Source organism: Mus musculus, chromosome 12 (genome assembly GCF_000001635.26).
Source record: "Mus musculus strain C57BL/6J chromosome 12, GRCm38.p6 C57BL/6J".
NCBI lineage: Eukaryota > Metazoa > Chordata > Mammalia > Rodentia > Muridae > Mus > Mus musculus.
Window position 1 is genome coordinate 24,572,926 of NC_000078.6, and position 15,860 is coordinate 24,588,785.

The 15,860-nt window shown below is 45.9% G+C and overlaps 1 protein-coding gene across 6 annotated transcripts in view; it reads left to right on the forward strand.

The window, feature by feature from the left end:
• The window catches only part of Grhl1 (grainyhead like transcription factor 1), a 45,160-nt gene that overhangs the window by 694 nt on the left and 28,606 nt on the right, over positions 1 to 15,860 (forward strand). For 2 of the 6 annotated variants that reach the window (NM_001161406.1, XM_006515017.3), the window contains exons 2-8: positions 2,989 to 3,175; positions 5,095 to 5,165; positions 8,403 to 8,793; positions 9,960 to 10,036; positions 11,380 to 11,536; positions 11,909 to 12,020; positions 13,131 to 13,225. In NM_001161406.1, coding sequence (NP_001154878.1) covers positions 2,989 to 3,175; positions 5,095 to 5,165; positions 8,403 to 8,793; positions 9,960 to 10,036; positions 11,380 to 11,536; positions 11,909 to 12,020; positions 13,131 to 13,225 — 1,090 coding nt within the window. Of the gene's footprint in view, positions 1 to 2,988; positions 3,176 to 5,094; positions 5,166 to 7,793; positions 7,856 to 8,402; positions 8,794 to 9,959; positions 10,037 to 11,379; positions 11,537 to 11,908; positions 12,021 to 13,130; positions 13,226 to 15,860 lie in introns of those variants that run through there. The other 4 variants (XM_006515016.4, XM_030246622.1, XM_030246623.1 and 1 more) reach the window with 4 other exon arrangements.

The window sequence follows — 15,860 nt, forward strand, 5'->3', positions numbered from 1 at the left end:
AGCAGCGAGAAATGTTCAGTGATGATGTAAGATGTGATCAGACGTTGGCAGGACTTGTGTGGGGGCAGTTCTCGATTTTACTCGCAACTTTTCTATAAATATGAAGATGTTCTGAAAGATCAAGTCTGTCTTATCTCGGCTCAGTAAATCTGGAGTGAAGAATTGGTTTCATAGTTAACTTGTTAAGGGTGGATTTTTCTCATGCTTGTTTTCTGATGAAGGTTAGCTGAGTGTGGAATCAGTAAGAGATTAATCTTGTCTTGTAGAAAATGAAGTTCAGGTAGTGCTCGGCTTTCCTTTTAGAATCCTGACCTATAACTCTTGAAGGTCTGAGGCTCATTTGAAAACACCCATGAACCTTCAGGGCCGGAGCAACAACTTGCTCTTCTTGAAGAAGTGGGCTGCAATTGTTCATGTGTTTATTTCTCTACTTACTGACTAGGCAAAAGTCCCAGTGCCAGCCTCTTGGCCTTAGGCATACTTTGGAAATATAAAATGCCTTCAGGGTAATTGCAGACATAAAGCCACTTGGAAAATATTTATTTTCTGATGCTTGTACCAATGTTGGATGGGATGGGAGAAGGGAAGCTTGAAAAACTAGCATTACGACTGTTGAGCGAGCCAACTGCTGTCAGAGTCTTCTGGAAGTGGCTATTAGACTATTAATAATAGCTCAGCAGTACACCAGAGACTCTCACCACGGAACCGGAACCGCCATCTCTATCGGCCTCAGGACCCAAAGGCTTGCTTGCGGGGAATGCTAGGTTGTGTATTGCTTTCTTCGGATAAAACTTGAGATTTATAAAGATAAGCCTTCTTGATTCTTTTTATGTTTCAAAATAATAAGCTGCTTCCAGATGTAAGCCCTCAGACTCGTCTTTTTTCCTCCCCTTTTCAAAGATGTCCTTTTTTTTCTTCTTCTAAACCTATATCTGTTTTTGAAGGATTTGGGTGACTGCCAAGCCCTAACCTTTGTTGATTACTTGAGAAGATAATCAGACTTTCTCCACTCACTTTTAGAAAAGGTAGGTCACCTCCAGGCCATTTACATATTTCATTCGTGTGTTGCAACGAGACCTGGGCCAGGACAGCCATAATTCAGATAAGTTCCAGACACCTCCGTTCTTGTTCCCTCACACACACAAAAGTACTGCCTCGTCTTGCTGAAGTCAATGTTCCGTTTTTTCTTTCTATTGACTTATTAAACAGTACCGGCTGGACAGTTGTTGAGACTGTTGACATTTCCAGGTTCTGGAATCAGTAGACTTTGCTTGGATTATTTAAATTAAACCTTCTGTAAAGCGCCACTAAATTCACCATTCGTTTTCTGGATTTTTCCCACAAACTGCGCTGTTAATGTGAAATGGTCCTTGCCTGGTGTGAAAAACTAATAAAGATTGTATTTATTTTGGGGGGAAGGGAGCACTGGAGATTAAGCCCAGGAAGCCCCCTCACCCAGAGCAGAGAAGTCACGTGCACAACACCTTAGCCAGGCCCTCTAATCCTAAAGCCTAGTAAAGGTTTTTTACATTTTATTTATTTTATTTTATGAGTTGGTGTTGGCACTCCCTTCACCCTCCCAACATATTCTCCCTCCCTCCCTCTCCCTCCCTCTCCCTCTCTCCCTCTCTCTCTCTCTCTCTCTCTCTCTCTCTCTCTCTCTCTCTCTCTCACACACACACACACACACACACACACACACACACACACACACACATCAGAGGACAACTTGTAGCAAGGCCTTTCTATCAACCATGTGGGTTTTAAAAATTTAACTCAGATACCTTTATCAGCTGAACTATCTTACCAGCCAATGAAGACTTTTAAGTGATTAATTTGCTCTCTCTGTGTGTGTGTGTGTGTGTCTTTAAGAATCAGAGAACAACTTGAAGGGATCTGTTCTCTTCTTCCACTATGTAGGTCCCAGGGATGGACCCTCAGGCCATCAGACTCATGAGCAAGTGCCTTTACCTCTGAGCCATCTTCCCTGGGCCCATGTAAAGATTTTAAAATCCTAACTGTCCACTGTTTTTCTTAAAGGCCGATTTTCATCCTGTGCCTTCGTCTGTTGTAGGCTGAGTGTTTATCTCTAAGATGAGCAGTTCACTCCCATGCCAGAAGATTAGGCGGCTTTACTGATTTATAGGCCCCGTTGGCTACATTCCAGTCTCCTTCTGCTGGTAACAGAAGTCTTCTAACTTTCTCATATACCCTGAAGGATTAAGTGAAATCTCCCTTTTGCTTTCCGTCCCTTCCTCCTGCCCCTGTTTCTCGGAAGGAGCTGTTTAAAGACATGGCCCTGGCTGGGGAAGGGGGAAGTCACATGTCGCAGCCTGCTTGAGTGTGATTAAACTGTATCCATGCCTCGCTGTATCCCGTATGTGCTGTTATAAATATGTAAATAGCCCCGTGTCTTCTTGGGACTAGTTTTGGATTTTGACAGGTAGTATTATCTCAGTGTTTCTGACGGGGGGGGGGGGGGGGGGGGGCTTCCTTCTGCCTTGCCTTCTGAGCCTGTCTTCATCTGACTTACTAAAGCTAAGGCTACTGATGTAGCTATCGTGACACAGGGTGATTTAAAATACGCCTTTAGAAAAAGTGTTTTGTAAACCAAATCTGAATTTTCTGAATGTTTTTGTATTTATTCCAAAATTATCTTTAAGAGGAGTGTGGACGCCATTTCACTAACTTTATTGCGTTTCCTTCAGACAGACCTTCAGAAGCTGTTGGTATTTAATTGACTCTGATACAGGAGATGGAGCCCAGTGCTTTGCTCATGCTAAGCAGTTGCTCTGGCACAGGGCCGTGTGTCCTATTTTAGAGGAATGTCAAAGAACTGTTTATTTAGCTTGGTTTTGGGTGTTGGTTTTTGTTGTTTTGGTTTTTTTTTTTTTTTTTTTTGGTTTTATGGGTTTTGTTTTTATACAGCTTCTAAGCTGTCTGGCTGTAGGAAGTATGGATTTAACTTTTTAATTTCTTCCTCTGAAGCAAAAGGCCCGTGCTGGTACTTCAGAATGAAGCCCTCTACCCACAGCGGCGCTCCTATACCAGTGAGGATGAAGCCTGGAAGTCGTTCCTGGAAAACCCTCTCACTGCGGCAACCAAAGCGATGATGAGCATCAACGGAGACGAAGACAGCGCGGCTGCGCTGGGCCTGCTCTATGACTACTACAAGGTAGGCTGCGGGCTCTTTACAGCTGCGAACGCCATGCTCAGACGCACCTGATTCAGCAGCCTATAAAACAGTCATTTGCTGGTGGAATGTCAGGATGCTTGCTTCTCTAGTGACTATAAATAGTTTAACGAGTCCCCCGGCTTTTGGTGGTTCAAAGCTGAGCATCTACGATCATAGAATCAAAGGGTGGTTTTTAAACAGCTGCTCTGGCCCTCGCTGAAGGAGACGCTGCTAATAAAAGGAGGTAGTAGCCTGTCTCCCCCAGTTTGAGTATTTTAACAGACTTGGTTTCGGGTGTCATGGGAAGGGTTGTTGCTGACTGACCTGTGCTCTCCCCTTCTGAGTGATCAGTGTGACCGCCTTTTCTGTAGCTGCTTTTACAAAGCCTTGGGAGCCGCTGGGGGAAACACACACTTTTGCAATTCTGGGACCTGGTTCTAAGATCAGAATACATTTTCTTTTTTCTAAAGATTTATTTTATTTATATGAGTACACTGTTGCTGTCTTCAGACACACACCTGAAGAGGGCATCAGATCCCGTTACAGATGGTTGTGAGTCACCATGTGGCTGCTGGGAATTGAACTCAGGACCTTTGGAAGAGCAGTCAGTGCTCTTAACCACTGAGCCATCTCTCCAGCCCGCAGAATACATTTTCTTGCCTGTTGCTAGACAGCTGAATTAGCCTTCACTCTCAAGTGCACCATGTGTGGGTTTTTTATACCGTTCTGCCTGATGGTTCTTAATGGAATTCTAGTAATTCAGTTGCCACTCACTGGTGACCTGTATCATACTGGGCATAGGATGTAAGGCCAGCCTGTGTGTCACTTTTGACTCTCAAGCCCAGCGGCTCGGATGCATTCAGTTAGGGTTTCAGCCACAGACCAGTGCTGGGGTGTGGCCTGCGTTCACCTTCTCTTTGGCGTTGTCCAGCAGCAGACGCCCAGGGATGGCCATTTGAACTGGTTGGTCCTAGGCATCAGTTGTTATTACTTGATAACTAGCAGTGCTTTAAACAGATTGCTAGTCAATCCAAGAGTACTTGGTGTTATCTTTTTTAACAAAGGTCTATGTAATTTTAGTTATGTGTATGCATATGAGGATGTATAGGCACGTTTCTGTACATGAGTACAGAAACTGGAAGAAGTTGGATTCCCTGGAGCTAGAGTTGTGAGCTGCCTACTGTGAGTGTCAGGTCCCAAACTCCTGTGCAAGGGCATTGTGCACTCTTAACCAATGAGCCATCTTTATTTTGTTGTTAATGGTGAAATATGAAAGAATTCTTGCATGGCAAAACACTGTACACATCTCAGCAATACGTGTGTGCCTGTTTGGACCATGTCTCAGCTGGGTTAATGTCACGGTGTACCAGTGTCATTTTTCCAGCTTTTCAGCTCTGGGGCAAAGAAAAGGGGAGTCAGACAAGGAGTGGAATGGAGCCAGAGAGATGGCCCAGCATTTAGGAGCATTGGCTGCTCTTTCAGAGGACCCTGGTTCAGTTCCCAGCACCCACATGGTGACTCAAAGCCATCTCTAACTGCAGTTCCAGGGTATCCGATGCATTCTTCTGACCCTGGGCACCATTCACACATGTGGTATACAGACATAGGTACAGGCCAAACATTCATACATGAAAAAACCAAAATACATACCTTAAATTTTAAAGAAGAAAGAAATCTTTACTCCCACTATAAAGTAAGTTTGTGATCCCACAAGTCTATTTGGCAGTTGCTCTTTACCGGTTGCTGTGGTGATCAGACTGTTGGCTCCTTGAGGGCAGATGTTGCCCAGGGCTCAGCAGGTAGTCAGGAGATGAGTGAACCAAAGAGCATCCTGAGAAATGAAAGGTTTCTTCTTCAGGTGAAGAAGGCTTCTCCCCTGAATAAGGACTGAGTCCCTCTCATTGATGTTGACACTTTAGGTCCCCAGAGAGCGCCGGTCATCAGCCGTAAAGCCCGAGGGAGAGCACCCAGAGCCAGAGCACAGCAAAAGGTGAGTGCTCCCTACAGCAGCACAGCAGCAGACAGGTGATGACAAGTGAAGAGGCAGGGCTTTGCCAAGCAGACCCGGGAAGCTCCTGGTGGGTGAGACCGTAGAGGGACCTCTGTCACCTCAGGGTCAGATTCTGTTGCTGATTTGCCTCTGAGAAGTTATGTTTATTTAGTCTGTGTTCCCCTTCCCAGAAAACATGAGCACCAACCTCTACTGGTCCGGAGGGAGGTTTTAATAAAAGCCTGGAGTGTTTGCTCATCTGCATTGAGACCCTCTAACAGGAGATGAGACCAGGGATGTATCTTCAAAACAAAACAAAACAAAACAAAACCACCTGGGTGTGGTGGCACATGCCTGTAACCGCAGCACCTGGGAGGTAGAAGCAGGAGGCTCAGGAGTTCTAGCCTGGACTCTTGGGGGAGCCTGTTGGAGACAAAGCAAGGCTTGGCGTGCAGCTTGATGACGGAGCAGTTGCCCGTGCGAAGCAGGGTGCTAGGTTCAATCCCAGATCTGCAAAAAACAAGAGAAGTGAAGTGCCAGGGGCTCTGGAATAGTTGTCTTAGTTAAAAACTCAAGGAATTAATGTCTGAACTCCTCTTGAAGGCGCCTTTTAAATATTTAGGTCACAGCTTTCATACATTAATTAAGACTCAACCGTATGGCTGTGAAATGTTTTTAAAAGGCACATTTTACACTCATTTTATTTGTGAGCATAAATCTGTTTGTGCATACCAAGGTGCACATGCAATAGTCAGAGAATCGCTTACAGGAAGGTCCCCCTTGCCACTAAGTGGCTTCCAGGCATGGAACACAAGTCGTCAGTCTTGGGGGCAAGCACCTTTACCCACTGAACCATCTCGCCAGCCCCAAATTGACCCATGTCCTATTAGTAATGAAGACTAAAACAGCCAGGCATGGTAGCCTGTACCTGTAATCCGAGGGAGTCTGAAGCAGGAGTTCAAGGCCAGCCTGAGCTATGTAGCTAGACTCCGTCTTGGGTTGGGGAGAATGACAGAAACTGACGTAAGGAGTGAGTGACGATTCATATTCCACATTCCGGACAATCATCTCTTTACTGTGGTTGTAGTCAATTGCAGATAGTTTTTGGAAGTATGCATCTATTCCACTTAATTTGTTTCATAAATATTTTCCATATTGTTATTTAAATCTTAATAATTATTTTTGGCCCGTGGCTTATAGATTTTATCTATTTCTTTACTTTTTATTATGAATCTTCTCAAGCACAAAAAATAGGAGAAATGGTAGACACCAGCATATATGCATTGCCAGGCTCAACAGCTGTACCGTTGAAATTTTTCTCTCTTTCTTTTTTTTTTCTTTTTGGTTTTCGAGACAGGGTTTCTCTGTGTAGCCCTGACTGTCCTGGAACTCACTCTGTAGACCAGGCTGGCCTCGAACTCAGAAATCCACCTGCCTCTGCCTCCCAAGTGCTGGGATTAAAGGCATGCGCCACCATGCCCGGCTTTTTCTCTCTTTCTTAACAGTCAAATTATTTCATATTTTATTTTATGTCCTTTTGCTGGAGTGTCCTGAAACAGACTCAAAATGTACTTATTTTTGCAGCCATGTCTAGTCTTTTACAATGACAGAGCCTCAGTGAAACCTTTGGTTCTTTGTCCCAAGTTGTCCTGGTTGTCCTGGGGCTTCGAGTCCTCCTGACTCAGCTTCCTGACATTTTCATTAGGATCAATCAGAAGGAGTGGATTTACAGTTCAGGGTTTGAATAAGTTTTGCTGATCTTGAGATGGGTAAAACCACCATTGTTTTGTTCCTTTATGTTCCTTCGGTTTGTAATATTTCAGGGGCCTTTAGAAACACAGTCGAGGACCACAGAAGTTTGGTGATAGAACACTTCTAAGCATGGATAAGGCTCTGGATTCCATCCCAGTATCAGGGAAAAGAGACAAAGCAAACAAATGTTTAAAGAGCCTCCACATTTGGGGCTGGGGAGACAGCAGAGCAGGTAAAGGCCATGCTAGCCTGGGTTCTTTCTGTGAGACCCAGCTAAAGGGAAAAGGATAGCACTCTCCACAGACTTGCCTTCTGACCTCAGTGGGCTGCCACATACATCACACTTGTGCATGTGCATGTACACACACACATATGCAAGTACACACATGTGTACGCAAAGGTATACACAAACACACGCAAAATAATAATGAATATTTTTAAAACTAATCATGCATATTACCCAAATATTAAACCACAATTCGTTTTCTATAAAACATCTATTGATAAAGTATGATAATGAGTTTTCCTTAGGAACGACAGTATCTCTATTAGAAAGTGATGCTTACTTGTGTGGTGCGTGTTGTTCCCCAAATTCCATCCTCAGCACCCATCTGAGAGGACAGACACCTACTGCACTGGTTAGTTTTTGTCAGCTTGATGCAAACCTAGACAAACCTTCCTAGGCAGAGGGAAACTCAGCTGAGGAATTGCCTCCAGCAGAGTGGCCTACTGGCATGTTTCTAGGGCAGGCATTTAGCTGGTAGTTGATTGATGTAGGAGGGCTCAGCCCACTGTGGGTGGTGCCATCCTTAGGCAGGCAGACCTGGGCTATATAAGAAAGGTAGCTGGGTGAGTGGAAGCAGGCCAGTAAGCAGTGTTCCTCCATGGGTTCCTTGAGTTCCTGACATGGTTCTCCTTGATGATGAACTGTGTGACCTGTGGGCCTCTCCTCCTCCACGCTACTTTTGGTTGTCATGTTTTATCAGAGCAACAGAAATGCAAGCAGGGACCAATTGTTTTTCCTTTTCATAGATTAGAATGGAGTCCTGAGAGACAAAATAGCTTGCTCAAGCTGACGCAAAATTTGAACTCAGATGATCTTGCTCCAGGATCTGTGGTTCTAATCCAACTGATGAGTTGCACTTAAAATTTCAGGTTTATAATAAAATACGAGGATCTGTGTCAGGGGCTGGGAGGAGTCCTGGAGGAGAGCTCTGGGTCCCCGCATTTCAGAGCATGAAAAGCTTTTGCTTTTGGGTTTGCTTGACTGATGTCTTGACCAGGAATGAGCCCATACTCCATTTTCTACCTAGTTGACTTCTGTCAAGTGTATTGCTATTGTGGGGAGCCCAGATCATCAGGGTGTGGGTTTATCTATCCTAGAGCATATGCTGAGTATGTATAAAGCCCTGGGTTTGAGCCCCAAGATCTGCTCAACCGTATCATCAAGGTTGAAACTACAATGTCCTTTCTTCTTTCCTGAAGAAACAGCATACCAAATGTGACGGAGCAGCCCCTCATTTCTGCTGGAGAAAACAGGGTGCAAGTGCTGAAAAACGTGCCCTTCAACATCGTCCTCCCCCATAGCAACCAGCTGGGCATTGATAAGAGAGGCCATCTGACAGCTCCCGATACAACAGTCACTGTCTCCATAGCAACCATGCCTACCCACTCCATCAAGACAGAAATCCAGCCGCACGGCTTTGCTGTGGGAATCCCACCAGCCGTGTACCACTCTGAGCCCACCGAACGTGTGGTGGTTTTTGACCGGAGCCTCAGCACTGATCAGTTCAGCTCTGGCACTCAGCCCCCCAATGCTCAGCGGAGGACTCCAGACTCCACCTTCTCCGAGACCTTCAAGGAGGGCGTTCAGGAGGTACAAAAGACAAAAACATCTTCCTAAGACAGCGGCATGTTTGTCTAAGTATTGAGTTCCACCTTTTCCTGGTTATGTAAGCTTGAAACTTAGCCCAGAATGAGTGGACCAGGAATAAAAGATTTTTTTTTTAAGAGAAAGGCCTGTAGGTATAATTTGTAAGCTAAACCTACAAATCCAAAAATTATCATCAAGGGCACATGGGTAATCTTACCAACAGCTGAGTTAACAATTATGGTTTCTGCTAAGAGATTTGCAGGGGAGAGAGAGAAAAACGGAGCCCGTGCGTAATCTTCCACTGACTCCAGTGCATCCTCATAGTTTTTCTTCAGCTTTCATCTTAGACCCAGGCAAGCTCCTGGAGCTAGCTAACGTGGCAGCTCTGTCATGTGCCTGCTGGGTGCTGCCCGATTAGTGGCGTGATCCAGAATCGGATCGAGAGGTGGTCCTTGGCACATCTACCCTGTAGACTTTACAGATGAGTTCTGCAGAGCTCTAAGGGTCTGGTCATGCACGTAGGGTGTTGGAAGCCGTACTTAATGCATTGCAGAGTCCTTTAGGTGTAGAAACCGACACTCCCCAGGAAGGGTAGCAGGCTTGTCCAGTCCTCGTGCAGACTTGACTCATGGCCCTTGTATTTTGGCTGCAGATTCTAGACTCCCAACATGTGATATGGGAAAGATAAGGAAAGAGAAAGAGTGCATCTCCGGAGTGTGTGTGTGTGTGTGTGTGTGTGTGTGTGTGTGTGTGTGTGTGTGTGTGTGTGTAGATACAGATGAATAGTATGTAAAATTAGACATTTACTTTTTATTTTATCTATTTTTTTCATTTATTTGTTTGTTTGTTTATTTATTTATTTATTTATTTATTTATGGGTTTTGTTTTGTTTTGTTCTTTAAGACAGAGTTTTGTCTACATAGGCCCTGGCTGTTCTAGAACTCACTATATGGACCAGGCTGGTGTCAAACTCACAGAGATCTTCCTGCCTCTGCCTCCTGAGTGCTGAGATTAAAGGCATGTGCCACCACTGCCTGGCTGATAATTACTTTGTTTTTAATTTAATTTTTTAAAATAGATTTAGGATTTTTGTTTAGAAATGAGCCCCCCGGACATTAGTAACCATGGCGATAGTTAAATGCTCCAGGCTCACTTGGTTGATATTTCAGGTTTTCTTCCCCTCGGAACTCAGCCTTCGGATGCCGGGCATGAATTCAGAGGACTATGTCTTTGACAATGTTTCTGGGTAATAGTTGTCTTTTTGTTTGACTTTTGGATTTTCGGCATCTCTGGTCATTTCTCTCTTTGGTGTATCGGTCTTGACAAATCTGAGGTGGCTTTGGTGCGCTTTCGCCCTCCTGTGACTCCGCCAGCTGTAGCCTTGTCTTGGGCAGGGGACACTGGATGTGGTGATTCAGCTTGGGCTTCTGGTTTTCGCTCTCCTCAGCTCCTGGTGTTGGTTGATACTTCTTCCTTCCTTGGTTCCCTTCTGTGGCGTTGAGGGACGGAATCTGAAGGGAGGGGTGGAGACTAAGTTAGATCGCTGTGGACCCTTCTGCTCCCAAAAACGTGCACATAGCTGACAGGGGTAAATGTAGTGGACAGAGAACTTTATTGTCCTTGTTAATGATCAAATAAACAAATGTAAATTTTTCCCTTGACCTGGCAACTTGGTTTTAGCTTTGTAAAATTGCACCATACTCTGGAAATAGGAGCACTTTCTAGGTTCATGAGAAATAAAAAAAACAACTCAAGTTTTTTTTTAAAGTCCAGGATTCCATTTTTTCATTTGATGTGTTTAGACTTCCTTTATAAGCATGTCCCAAAGTACACGATTCACAGACTCACAAGCATTAGGGTTTGTGATAAAGCTGGCAGGCTTCTCAATGACATGTCAGATAGTAATTATTTTAGATTCTGTGGCCTCTCCATAGGTTTTTGACTATCCAGCTTTGATGTCATAATGAAAAGGGGTCCACAGATAAGGCATAAGCAAGTGGGTATAATTGGCCAGTCTCCAGGGTAGGCAGGCTCTGAGTGGCTGTGTAAAGTAACAGGGAACATAGGCAGTTGGGGAGGGCCTGCGTAGAGACAGAGTGCATGCAGGCCGACACAACAAGAGTGTGTTGGCAGCTAAATGGCTGGATCAGGACTCTCAGTCCCTGTTTGCAGCCTTGGCTCCACAGATTCCAGATTGGCAACAAGCCCCATGAGGTCCCTTCCACCGCCTGCCCAGTTCCTGATATCATTCTTATAGCCCAAGTGTCCAGATGTCTAATTGATAATATTATATCAGAACTTGTAATCAGTATTTTGTAGCCCACTGAGGTTCCAGTCACTAGGCCCTTGGGTTTAGGATCCTGCTTATCAAGTGATTGTGTGTGGGGGGGGGGGATGGACCCGGGGCAGGAGACGGGGCAAGTGCTACTTCTGATGTGGCACAAGCAGGTGGATGTTTTGCTGGTGGTCTCCTGTCTCAGGACACCCCCCCCCAACCCACACACACACCATAGCACTTTAGGACTGCCCTAAAGTGTCCAGGAAGTTTCCAAAAGACTAGGCCAGACCTGTTGCTTCTTGGTCCTCTAGGAACAACTTTGAGTATACCCTGGAAGCCTCCAAGTCACTGCGGCAGAAGCAAGGGGACAGCACTATGACATACCTGAATAAAGGCCAGTTCTATCCTGTCACCTTAAAGGAAGGAAGCAGCAATGAAGGGATTCACCACCCTATCAGCAAAGTTCGAGTAAGTTCCACGCCTGACTCTGTCCTCCAGACAGCCTTGTCACGTGACTCCCGGCCCTGCTCGGTCCAGGTGTTTGTAACTGAATAAAGGCGGGAAAGTGCCAGGCTGTGCTGCGTGCTTTGTTTTTAAGGATTATTCTTACTTTTCTTCCTGTGTCTCTGAGTGTTTGAGCATGAGTACTGATGTCCTTGGAGGCCACTGGGTTCCTCGGGTCCTTTGGGAGAGCAGCAAGGGTCCTTACCCACTGTGCAATCTCCCGAGTCCCCCACAGCCTTGCTTTAAGCCTTAACTCTGTGATCTAACAACAAGGGTCTTTCCCTGAAGCTGCTCGCCCGCTGGGGTCCTTATGCTGTACCTCCTTCTCATTCCCAGAGTGTGATCATGGTGGTTTTTGCTGAAGACAAAAGCAGAGAAGACCAGCTGAGACACTGGAAGTACTGGCACTCCCGTCAGCACACGGCCAAACAGAGGTGCATTGACATTGGTGAGTGGCCCAGAAGCCCACCAGGCGCCAGTGCCCAGCTTGCCAAAACCAATTACTTTTGGCAATAATGAACTTCCTGCCGAAAGCATTTGAGTTTTGATGCCAGCCTCAGATGTGTTCCAGGCAGTGTCCTGTGGCTCTTGGAATCAGGGCTCTGTCCTTACTTCCTCCACGGGGCCCGTGCCCAGGCAGAGGTTTGCCATGTGACTCTGTAGCCAGGAACATTAGCCAGCTAGCATAAGAGTGTCCCACTTTCAGCCTACGTTTCGGCCTTCTCTGCTGTTCCAGGGGTGGAACCCAGGACTTCCCACATGGCAGGCAAGCACACAGAGCTCCATTCCCCACCCAGTCTGCACATTTTGAGAGGCATAATGTCTTCTTTAGCTCATTACCTGGCTTTTATGTAGAGATAATGACAAAGAGATTTCCAAATGGACCAAAAGAAATCCCTTCTCAGCTATACCCTGAGCTAGCTTGCTCATCCTGTTGATCTGCAATAGCCCAGTGATGGATGCCCAGGGTACAACTCTACAGCACCTCTGTTCCCTTCTGGTCGGTTTCCAGTCTTACCCACCACCATCACCTTCATCCCAGGTGGCTTTTTAAACTTTCGGGCTCTCTTTTTTGTAAGAATAAGAAGAGCTGAATTTGTTGTGACAAAATCTTTCCGTCTAGCACAGGCTGGGCTCAAACTTACTCCATAGCCATGCTATCATTTAATTCACAGCAAATTCTAACTGCTTCGGCCTCCAAATTTCTGGATTATAAAGTTGTGCCTCCCCACCCAGCTTAGAAGAACCGAGTTCTTGTCTTGGTTCCATAGACACGTTTTGAGATATTGGGACCATTGATTAAACTTTTTAGACTAAAACTTCCTAATGTTGACCCAGCGATACGGAATTAACTCTATCTAAGCTTGCCTCAACTTAAGATTTTTGTGATTATTTATTTTTTTTCCTCCTTTATTTTTCAACTTCCTTCATTCCAGCAAAATCCTCACTTAAGTCATCCGTAGGATGATGTAGAGAACTGAGTATTTGTAGACCTGCCACGAGCTCACCCTGAAACTAACCATCATGACTTTCTTTTTCTTGTTGGTTGTTCACATAGCTGACTACAAAGAAAGCTTCAACACTATCAGCAACATTGAGGAGATAGCTTATAACGCCATTTCCTTCACGTGGGACATCAATGATGAGGCAAAGGTATGTCATAACGTCCAGGGTGTGTCTCGCCCCTTCCAGCTGTCTAAAAACTGGGAGGAGCTTCAAGATTTCACAGCCGATCTGCTTCGCAGTTCTACCTTTCTTTCCCTCCTAGATGTTATGCAACTCTCCTCTCAGGTCCCACCCTCCTCCAAAGCTGCTTCTTGTCATCCCTCAACACACATGTGAACCCTCCAGGCTGAGCTGTCACCTGCCAGTGCCTCCTGTCTGATCCCCAGTCCCACCCAGGCCCTCATTCATCTATCTGCCTTTACTTCCTCATCTGCACAGTAGCATCTGCACCTTCCCCTCCCTCCTGCACGGATGACGGACGGATTAGTGCCACAGCATCCCTCCAGCCAGGCAGGTTCCTGCACAGAGGCTAAATCCACGTTGCAAGCAGTTACCAAACAGCAATAGAAGTTGCTTTTCCCTCGTGCAGTGCACGAGGTGTCAGATTCAGAGGGTCACTTGCATGATTCTCTGGGACTTTCCGACCCCTGTAGGGACAAGCAAGGGTATTCTTAAGTTGCAACTCCCTTCCCACAGTGGTCTCTCCATTCTCTTCATTAAAATTTTTAGAGTTTTGCCAGTCAGCGGTGGTACACACCTTTAATCCTAGTTCTCATGGGGCAGAGGCAGGGGGATCACTATGAGTCCCAAGTCAGTCTCCTCTACATAGAGAGTTTCAGGCCAGCCAGAACTACATAGTAGGAACCTATCTCAAAAAAAGAAAGAGGGGGAGAGGGAGGGGGAGGGGAGGGAAGGGGGAGGTGGGAGAGAGGGGGAGGAAGAGAGAGAGATATCAAATACTGAGAGGTTCTTGAGAGTCAGGTGAATGAAGTTTGTTCTGTCTCCTGTCCATGATGGTTGTATCTTAGGCACAATCACACGCTTCCACTACAGGAGACAGTCTATAGGAAGCGCCAATGCTGTGACAGTTCTCCTGCCAGCCCACACCACTCCATGCAATCGTCAGCTAGCTGCTCCATCCAGAGCTGGGTACCAGGTGAAGTTTTAGAGGGGCTGCTGCCACTTCCTGAATGTTTGTCTCAGTTGTGTGGAAATTTAAAACTGCAATAGGACTTAGCACATGGCTTCTAAGAAGCCCTGTTAGAGGAGATGGCCATGCTCTCTGGGTGCTTCTGGTCTCAGGCCCCTGAGAGTTGCTTCCTGCTTCACACTGGAAAGCCGGGGAGTGACGCGGTTAGCTACTGGTAAAGCGCTAAGCACTCTGTTCTGACTCGTGTGAGACCTATGGAAGGCCCTAGCTCAGTTTTGGCTTTTGTGCTTTTGGTTTGGTTGGTTGTAGGTTTTTTTGTTGTTGTTTTTTTGTTTTTGTTTTTGTTGTTGTTTTTGTTTTGCACCTTTGCTACCACTGAAAAAGCAAAAGGCGGACGGGGCCAGTTCTGCTGTCTGTTGGGTGTGGCCAGGATTAATAAGCACTTGTCGGAGTCTGGGAGCTCTTGGCTGGAAGGACCTGCATATGGGCAGGGTGCTTTGTTTGTATGATGTGTCACTCTCGAGGGTAGGAGTAACAGGGCTGAGAAAACAGGGACAGCGGGCTGTGTGCTGCAGGCTGACAGGTACTTACACCAGAGACAAATACTCTCCGAGGAGAGTCTTCAGTCTACTTAAAACAGGGAGGCAGGCAGAGTGGCGCCCTCCTGCACACAATTCAGAACCCACACTCAGCCCTCTCCTACTCCCTGGACATGGTGGTGTGCCATTTCTTAATGAAGCTACTCCCTTTTGAAGCTGACACCAGACCTCAGTTCTAAGCCTGGGTTGGGATTCAGCAAGCAGATTCTTAGCTTTCCCCAGCCAAGTCCCTTCCTCTGTTTTCAAGCTTAAAGTAATTAATGCCTCGAGGTAACTAGAGTGAGTAGGTGTTCGTGCAGAATCCTGTACAGTCGGGTGTTTTGTTTACTTACTTATTTTATGCAAGTATCTACCGTCCTAAGTGGCTCCCTTTCTTGTTCTCACTTGGTTTTTTAATTAATTCATTGTTTTCTTAGTAGTGCTAAGGATTAAACCCAGGGTTTCATGCTAGGCAAGCTATACCCTAACCCAGCAATATGTTAATTTCTGATTCTCTCCCACAGACATCCATTTTGCTGGACAATGTGTGGAACTCTTTTGCTCTGATTTCTAATGGTAACACTTATACTCTGTGGCATACCAGTATGAGTAAATCCAGAAGTGTCACCCAGTACCCTCTTGGGTCCTATACCTATGTACGCTCCTATATATAGGCTTCTGCCTCTCACTTTGATGTCACTGTTTTGAGAACAAACAAAGGCAAATCACGAATGTCTTGGCTCATGGCTCATGCAGTGCTTGGGAAAACACTGCTCCAGCCTGGACTCAACTCACACTGGCGCCTCTGCACATGCAGGTCATGGGTGCAAGCAGGGACTGCTGGAGCCACGGAAGGAAGCATCGAGGGGAGAGCTGTCCATGTTTAAAGGAGCAGCAGAAAGAGAAGTTACTTTGAAAACTAGGAACGTCCGGGTGTGGTAGTACATACCTTCCTTTTATCCCAGCATTCAGGAGGCTGAGACAGGTAAACCTTTTGAGTTGGAAGCCAGACTGGTTTACATAGCAAGTCCCAGGCCAGCTGTGTAGTGCAGAC